The 9,801-nt window shown below is 46.4% G+C and overlaps 1 protein-coding gene across 1 annotated transcript in view; it reads left to right on the forward strand.

The window, feature by feature from the left end:
• Positions 1-2,042, forward strand: part of LOC101783946 (pentatricopeptide repeat-containing protein At2g37230) — a 2,738-nt gene extending 696 nt beyond the window's left edge. Inside the window, 1 exon segment of the mRNA XM_022825598.1 lies at positions 1-2,042. Coding sequence (XP_022681333.1) covers positions 1-1,709 — 1,709 coding nt within the window. The 3' untranslated portion in view covers positions 1,710-2,042.
• The last annotated feature ends 7,759 nt before the right edge of the window (positions 2,043-9,801 follow it).

Here is a 9,801-nt window from a genome sequence, read left to right on the forward strand (position 1 = left end):
CGGCATACGGGAAAGACCGCCCATCCCCGCAGGAGGCCGTAAAGCGGTTCCGGATAATACCCGACCTCGGCATCACCCGCACCACGCTCTCCTACAACGCCGTCCTCAAGGCCATAATCTGCCGCGGCCGCGAGGCCATGGCCAGGCGGATCTACAACGCCATGATCGCCGAGGGCGTCGCGCCGGACCTGTCCACCTACAACACATTGATCTGGGGGTTCGGTCTGTGCAAGAAGATGGAGGCCGCCGTCAGGGTGTTTGGGGACATGAAGGCTCATGGGGTCACGCCTGATGCGACGACCCACAACACCCTGCTCAATGCTTGGGTGCGGGCAGGTGATCTGGAGAGTGCGCGAAAGGTGTTTGATGAAATGACTGCAGAGGGGATTGAACGGAACTCAGTCTCCTACAATGTCATGATCAAGGGGTATGTTGAAGCCACAAAGGTGGAGGAGGCAGTAGCGTTGTTCACAGAGATGGGCGAGAAGGGTTTGAGGTTGAGCGAGAAGACATTCGCTGCATTGATGCCAGGCCTTTGCGATGATCAGGGGAGGGTGGCGGAGGCCCGGAAGGCAGTGGATGACATGGCGGAGCGGAGGCTCACGCCTAAGGACAAGTCGGTGTTTCTGAGGCTTGTGAGGACGCTGTGCACAGCTGGGGATTTGGATGGGGCGTTGGAGGTGCACCGGAAGAGCGGGCAGTTCAAGCATGTTCTCGTGGATCCAAGACAATATGGAGTGTTGATGGAAGGCCTTTGTGCAGGCGGGAAGTGTGACAGTGCTGTTGAGGTGCTAGATGAGCTTATGGAGAAGGGCACACTGCTGAGCCCAAAGAGTCCTGTGCTTGAAGCATCGGCTTATAACCCGGTAATTGAGTATCTGTGCAACAACGGTAGCACCACCAAGGCTGAGACATTCTTCAGGCAGCTGATGAAGAAGGGTGTGGATGACAAGGTTGCATTCAACAGTCTTATCCGTGGGCATGCAAAAGAAGGTGTGCCTGAGGCGGCTCAGGAGATTCTTGCCATTATGACGCGCCGCGAGGTCCCAACTGACCCTGAATCACACGCGCTGCTAGTTGATAGCTTCCTGAAGAAGAATGAGGCAGCTGATGCAAAGACAGCATTGGACAGCATGATGCAACAGGGTCACCTGCCGAGCCCAGCTCTTTTCAAGTCTGTCATGGAGGCGCTCTTCAATGGTGGTCGTGTTCAGACTGCAAGCAGGGTCATGAAGAGTATGATAGAGAAGGGGGTTACTGAGAACATGGACTTGGCACATAAGATACTGGAAGCTCTCTTCATGAGGGGCCATGTGGAGGAGGCGATCGGTCGTGTGAATCTGATGGTGGAAAATGGCTGTATGCCTGATCTAGATAAGTTGCTGGTTGGCCTTTGTGAGAATGACAGAGTGATGGAGGCGCAGAAGCTGGCTGATTTTGCATTGGACAGGGACTTTAATGTTAGCTTCTCAACCTATGACAGAGTTCTGGAGGCCCTGTACACCGAGGAGAAGACACTGCCTGCGTACTCCATGCTTTGCAAGATCAAGAACAAAGGAGGTGTTGTCAATCAGAAAGGTTGTGATGCTTTGATGGAGAGCTTAAAATCTGAAGGGTACTCAAAGCAAGCAGATATTTTGTCTAAGATCTTGGCAGAGAATGCGCCATCAACGTCGAAGAGGGGCAAAAGGGTTGCCATGGGTGCTTAGCAAGGTCTGCCATCTTGTGGAAACTATCCATTTTTTTCCTTTTTGACTTGAAGAAAGATGTGATGTCTTTCTTTTCATCGATGCTTCTTGAGCTATTTGCCAAGAGGGTGTTTTCATCCTATAAGACAAGAAGCAGGTACATTTACTTTCTGTTTGGAGAATCCCCGATTTGTTCATCTTAGCGGAAAGAAACATATGCAATAATAGCAAAGATGTACCTCCTGTTATAAATTTTGTTGCGAAATTTAGCATTTATTACTTAACATATTGTACTGCAAACGGTTTTTAGTTTAGTTTTGGCATGAACCTTAAGGAGTTACTCTGTTCTTTTCATTCTTGTGAGAATTGAAGTTTTGGTCCCATCAGTTATGTAAGGGCTGCTAAGAGATAGTAAGCGTATCTGAATTACCCAGCTGTTTTGAAGCTACGAGATTGCATGTCATTGATGGATTTTCTGTTGAAGTGTTAATCTTTGATTCTCGATCTGCCACCTGACTTCATAGTACAGAATTGTAAAGATTGCACTTAGGAAGCTTGATCTGTAATCTTCAAGTCATTACAGAATTGTAAAGATTGCACTTAGGAAGCTTGATCTGTACACTTCAAGTTATACTGTTTTTGTTATATTCCAGCCTAGCAACTTGGCTAGGACTAGGGTCCATGTGTGTATATAGCAACTTGCGGGATCACATTATTCATTTTTTTGGCTATTTGAAGTTTTGAGCTCAGGTCAATTTCAGACCGTGCTGTAGCATTTATATTACTTAACATACTGTACTGCTACTGGTTTTTAGTGGCTGGACCTACCAAAAAACATCCCTTAAAAGTATAGTTTTGGCATGAACCTAAAGGAGTTACCCTGTGCTTTTCATTCTTGTGAGGGTTGAAGTTTTGGTCCCATCAGTTATGTAAGGGCTGCTAAGGAATAGTAAGCGGATCTGCATCTGGTTTGATAAGAAATTTCTGTAATGCCCCTGAAGCTCTGAGAGACTGTTGATATTCAAATTGATTGTAAAATACTGCGTTGTTCACATATTCGCATGCAAATTACCGATTTAGAAAGGGAAATTTATTTTTTTATGTTTTGCATCCACCATTAACATGTCCATGTAACGATGATGTTTCATTTGAAAATGTTAATGACTTCAATAGCCAGCGCATATTCCTTTGAGTAAGCACTCCAGCTTGTTCAAGGATTGCCTAACTTAATCAAACACCTGCATCCTGATGAGGAACATGCATTCTAACCTTGACCGTGGAATGTTCATTCGTAGCAAGAGTCATAACATCAGCACTATCATTCGGTTCACCGTGCGTTTGCTCTGAGAATGCATGGAACAAGGTCCTGAAGGCTGCAACTTTGGAACAAGTACAGCCATGGGAGAGGATGAACAAATTATCTGAATCTTGCAAGCTAGCAAAGAGAACCAAGAAACATAAGAGCCAGTTTTCAAGCTCAGCCATTATGCTCGCAAGAAGTGATCTAGTTTCTCTTCGAGAATCAATCCAGGTGCGTTATTGTGGCATATTGCAACACGAGCCCTTTTTGCCTCGACGGTGCCCAGATCAGCCCCACCCTTCTCTCTCTTCCACAACTGCCGAGGGCACCGTCGCCACTGTAGCAACCGGGCTCCTCCCTTCCCTTCTCATCCTTCCTATAACTGCCAACAACAATTTTCATTCCTAATTAATAATTTTTACAGAACAGATAAAAAAATCGGATATGTCACAATAGTTGAGCATCGATGTTGCAACTATTATTTCTCCCAGTTTCATAATGAATGTTACATGAAACATAGCGTTCATGTTGCGGCGGAAATTTTCTATCCTAGAGTCGAATGACGTATTTTTACACACTATTTTTCATATTATAAATAGTGATAGTTGATGTTGCATTAGGTAATTTTAATGTTTCCTCAGAGCATCTGATGAATTTTCATCAGGCATCCGGACCCTAGCAACACCGTAATTTTTATATCTGCTGTAACGTTTCTATCGCTTAGCTGGACTGGAACTCGCTTGTGGCCCAGTAGAAGCCCGACCCAACCCAATTCCTCCTCCTGGTGAAATGGCTCGGCGCGCACGGAAACCAACCCCCAGAGTTCCTGACGACCTTTTTTGCCCCGCTTGCCCCTCCCCCCTCCTCTCTGCTTTTCCAGACCGACCTCGCCGACCCGAGCTTTCTCCTCGTCTCCGCCTTATCGATCCCCCCCTCCGTCGTCTTCATTCCCGCAAAACCCCACGAAACCTAGGTCCTAGGGGTTGTTTTGGGGGCAAATCGGCGGCCGTCGCCGTGAGAGCCGCCATTTGTCCGGTAAGCTCCATCGGCTACTTGCTCTCTGATTCCGCTCATGCTCGGACGGTGTGCCGTGAGCCGGATCGGAGAACCCGTCCGCAAGTTGGTCGTCCCTGCTGCTTCAGGTAAGCAAAACCTCGCCATCTCGAACCCTGCATGAGTAGCTCCGAACCCACTGCACCGCTTTGTATGTATGCTCGCGCGGTTGAGCTTGTTTTATTGAGAAAATTGCAATTATAGGACACGAAACAATGTGTTTCGTTATTATAGGACTCCAAACATTGACTTCGCTAAAACGATCTTCGAAACGCTGGCACTTTATTATACATGATATTTGATCTTTTTTTATTACTTTTCTCAACTAAAATACATGTATTTTGCCATATGACCATGCCGTGCCCTATTGTTGCGGCCCTGCGCCCCCGCTAGACGGCGCGGTCCCTGGCGGGGCCACTCCTCGACCTCGCCCTCGCCTGGGCCTGCCTCGCCATGCTCGCTGCCGCCTTCACCCGCGCCCTCACCCTCCTCCGCCTCCCGCTCCCCTGCACCTGCGCGCGCCCGCACCTTCCCTACCTCCTCGCCTTCCTCACGCGCTACCCGCCCCGCACCCTCGCATCCATCCACGCCGCCCTCTACGCCCGCTTCCCCTTCGCCGGCCCACCACCGCCGACCACCCGGAGGAGGAAGCCGCGGAGGAAGAGAAGGAGCGGGCCGCCGTCAGCACGGAGGAGGAGGTCGAGGCGTACGTGGAGCTGCAGCGGGAGCTCGAGAAGGAGCGCGCGCCGCGGCGTCGACGGCTGAGGAGGCCATGGCCATGATCCTGCGCCTGCAAAAGGACAAGTCCGCGCTCGAGATCGAGGCCCGCCAGAGCGCCGCACCGCCGATGAGCGCTGCACCTTCTACGAGGACGAGGTTGAGGAGCTTAGGGACATCGTCCTCGGAAGGGCAATACGGTCACATCATGGCCAAATACATGTATTTTAGTTGAGAAAAGTGATTAAAAAGATCAAATGTCATGTACAACAAAGTGTCAACGTTTTAAGGGTTGTTTTAGCGAAGTCGATGTTTGGAATCCTATAATAGAGAAGCGTATTGTTTCGCGTCCTATAATTACAATTTTCTCTATTTTATTACCAAAGGTTCTGGTCCCCTCGATTGCAGGTCCATGTATTTTTATTGATTGCTAGATGAGCCGCAGCTGATGTCTAAATTTGAGTTCTAATTTTGTTGTTCTAGTGGATCGGACCCGTCTGATTCCCAGTTTAGCGTGAGGGCTCCCATTCCAGTATTCCAAATGTAAACGGTTGTGCTACACTTCACTTCTTTCTTTCTGACTATCTTCTATACAACAAAAATTCTATGAGACCCCTCGCTGATGATGATACAGTGATACACTGAGGGTGCGTGGCTATGCTCTCGAAGGATGAAAGGTAAGCCTTGTCAACTTACTCTAAGCTGATGTTTGGTTCAAAAATGTAACGCAAACACAAATGTAATCAGAAACCAGCAGTAACGTTAACAATGAAACAGATGGCTCGCTTTGTTTGGTTCGCACGCTGTAAAGTATAAACCTGCATCTCTAACCACCCATCTACCATCGTCATCTCGTTCCCCCGTTTCTCTCCTTGCATCTTGCTGGTCAGGCCTGCTGTTCTCTACCTTTGCCGTGCGCTCACTGCTCACTGAGGAAACGGAGCTTCCAGGATGCTCACAGACCGATAGCCTAGCCTTCCAGGATGCTGCGGCCACGAGGAAATGGAGCTTCGAGGAGGAGGTCGACCTCGAGAAAAAGTTGGAGCAGCTGGCGTCATAAGCGGTGGTGCATCGAAAAGAAAGCAGATGGGAATGAGGCGGAGGAAGTAGCGGCCGACATCGTCATCGTCGCATTGTTGGCAGCTGTCACCACTGGCGGAGACGAGATGAAGAGGTCGCTGAGCCAGAGCAGCATGGTCATCGGTGGTGATGCGTCGAGAAGAAAGCAGAGAAGGATGAGGTGGAGGCGGCGGCCGGTGGCCTCGCCGCCGCGTCACCGGCCACTGCCGACGGTGGCGGAGGTGACTCAAAGAGGTCAGAGCAACGTGGTCAGTGCCTCAGGCGGCGGCGACGTGCGCGGCCGGCATCTCGTTTCATCCCGAGCTGGGCGGCACCGCATCCCTTTTCTGATTACAGAGTAGCAGCAGCGGTAGGAGATTTGTATAGGCTGGGATTTGATTACGCTGTTAACTGTTTACGGGTTGTTAGAAACAAACGGCCGGAACATTATTGCTTACCAGGTGTAATCGGATTTACGATACATTTAAGCAAACCAAACGCCACATAATTCTCTGGATACACGAATTTCATTGACATGTTTCTCTATATATAGATTGCTAAAGGAATATCGATGCACCCATGTCTGTTACTGCCAAGTGATGACGACGATCCTTGCTCTACATAAAAGATTTCACACCAACTTAAAAATAATTTGATGAATCATCATTTAAATACATTCTGTTTAGATGGTGAACCAAATAACTTCAGATCAAGTAGATTAGATTTCATTTTATATTTTGTGGAAAGTTTGTGTTACAAATTCCTTCCTAATTCATATACATTGTTATTTAAAAATGCTTACCTAAGGGCATGTTTGGCAACCAACTGTTAAAGTTTAACACCCGTCACATCGGATGTTTGGATGCTAATTAGGAGTATTAAACATAGGCTAATTACAAAATTAATTGCACAGATGGAGTATAATTCGCGAGACGAATCTATTAAGCCTAATTAGTCCATGATTTGACATTGTGGTGCTACAGTAACCATTTGCTAATGATGGATTAATTAGGCTTAATAGATTCGTCTCGCGAATTAACATAGGGTTCTGTAATTAGTTTTATAATTAGCTCATGTTTAGTTCACCTAATTAGCATCCGAACATCCGATGTGACACTGTTAAAGTTTAACACACCGTATCCAAACACCCCCTAAATTTATTCAGCTACAACCTAAATTGATCAATGATGGGCATAAGATTCTCATGTTTTCAAAGTCACCAGAGATGTTAAAACTCGTTCAATTTATTTCCCACCTTATCTATACTTATACTCTTTCACTCATTCATGTACATGAAGAATTTGTTCTCCATGTTCCATCAGAAAGATTTGGTGTTTGCATAACACATCATGAATTAATTAAAATCTATGTTACACGGATACCCCGATATGGATACACGATACGGCGATACTCTGATACGCTATTTTTTTAAAAAAACACCAATACATGGATATATATAAATTATATTATATTTATGTAAACACATAATAGAAATAGAAATAAAAATGCATACATTATTCGTAAGCATCACTTATTAGGTTATTGGAGCACCTAATTGCTTCATCTCCTCCTCCGCTGGGACTGGGCACCGGCTACTGAGACGGGAATTGGATCGTCGAGGGAGATATTTCTCTGCATCACTAGGGCTAGACTCTACTCTTAGCAGCCGGGAACGTGGGATGTGGCCATGTTCCTCGTCCCGGGAACATTATTTCGGGAACAATTACATTCTGGGAACGAGAACAATTTTATGTAAAAATCTTTCATAAGTGACATATCACGTTCCTCGTTTCACGTTCCTGATCCCATCCTTCCAGGAACATGGCTGCTAAGCTCTGGCTCATTCTTCTCCCAATCACCTCCTGTGGTTCTTGATTTTCCTTTTTCCCTACGGGTCTCGCCTTGCATGTCAGGAACAATTTTCTATTCAAATAATCACACATGTACCTTGCTCGTGACTAAGGTCCATAGAGCTGCTAGCCAGAGTCGTCTGGTAGACCAGGAGTAAGCCAGTGCTTGAAGCAAGTATCATTAACCAAGAGATCGACCTTAAACTTTCCTCAAGTACTAATCTTAGGAATCCTCTCTACCCTTCGCCTACCATGTCATGGTTGTCCTTGAATACTAGAGTCGTAGGTATATACACACGTTACCTTGGATTTGATACACTTAGAATACTCTAAGGTGAAAGCTACAACGATATCCGTGCGCTTGCGGATTCATTCACGCATCGCTAAAATACCCAACAAGCTTTCTGGCGCCGTTGTCGGGGAACGGTTGCTGTTTATCTACGAACCTAGTGGTTCTCGTATATTTTTGCTTTTCTTTGTTTCTACCTCTGCCCCCACTATCCATGGAAGGTTATCCTCGTACACACCGTTCGACCCTTCGGGGTGAGTCTTTAGAGTCATCCTTTCAGGAACACAATTCCTCACCTGGCTACGAGATTCATCCCTCACTCATAGCACTAGTTCAGGAAAATTCCTTCTCGAGGTTAAGCTATGAGAACCCTTACCATCACCTGCGGGAGTTTGAGCACTTATGTTCTTGCCAGAGAATATCCATCTTGACACAAGATGCCCTTAAGAGGAAACTTTTCCTGTTTTCCCTCTTAGGGAGAGCGAGAAGGTTGTACCTTCATTTAGAGGAGAGTGCAATCGATAATTGAGAAGAGTTGAGGGCTATATTTTTCTCCTCCCTCTTTCCACTATCTCGCATCACTTCTTTGCAAGTAAAGGTCCTCTGCTTCAAGCAGCGAGAGGAGGAATCACTAGGTGCAGCATGGGCTCATTTCTATACTCTTACGGAGATTTGCCCAGTCTTATCCATACCCGACCACGTGTTGCTACAACACTTTTGGTTAGGATTATTGGAGGATGCTGTCCTGCAACTTGATGCCCTCTCCGAACGCTCATTTTTTCTTAAGGATCTGACAGAAGGGAAGGAAATATTAGAGCATATCAGAGAAACTACTCCCTCGATCGATCTGCATGACAATGCCCTATCAGAAGGAGAGCACATTGAGCAACCAAGGACTATCGTCAGCAGAGTTCAAGCTTTCTTCTCGACTATATCTAAAACTCTACTGAAGGTACCTTTCCTGAACAGCAGGAATCTTTGGGAAAGAGCGCCTCGTGCGAATCCTACCCCCAGATTCCCTTACAGTGCTTCCTTCTGAACTTTCCTCAAGACCATGTCTCGAGGGAGGTTGAGGAAGGAGTGGTTGGAAGAGGAGGATCATTCTCAATGACTCAACTGTTTCAATCACAACTTCCCATAAGAGATACAGTAAGAAAAGCTCATTTCGTTCCCATGTCAAAGTAACATCCAAGGTGTTTCAAATACACCAAGGAATATGCCTTGACATTGACCGCCACATCATAGTCTATCTGACTTATCCTTCTTGGTTAAGGGATCATAGGGCCATGCTGATCAAATCGAGTGAACCAAACTCACACCCTTATCCTCGATTACCAATCGATGCTAATCAAATCAAGTGATTCAAAAGTCACATCTCATTCCATGATTTCGATTGATGCCCAATAAAAGTTATGTTCACCCTTCATATCAAATGAACTTCTATTGGAAGCTTAGGATGGATCTCTTTGCCACCACATTCATCCTTGATGAAATGCGAAGCTCTCCTACCTAAGGAGGGGATGAGTTGAAAGAAATTCATTTCCCTCACGACCTGAACTCGGGATCATCTTTTGGCCCACAGAGTTACACGTCCTCTTTCATTATGGGTCCATGAACATTCTTGAGTTGTTCTATTCGGAGATCGAGCCACTCATTCCATGAGCATGAAGATTCATCCCGATTCATCACAAGGATCATGCTCATCCTAGATATCTTCGAGATCTGTCATCCGTTGTGCCAAGGCACTACGAGTCGTATGATCACCTAGGGGTTTCCCATCATAGACGCCCTTTAGGGTGGTTGTATTTGGTTCTGCTTTATCTTAATATCTATGCAGGGCTCGTA

This window comes from Setaria italica, chromosome I (assembly GCF_000263155.2).
Source record: "Setaria italica strain Yugu1 chromosome I, Setaria_italica_v2.0, whole genome shotgun sequence".
Lineage (NCBI taxonomy): Eukaryota > Viridiplantae > Streptophyta > Magnoliopsida > Poales > Poaceae > Setaria > Setaria italica.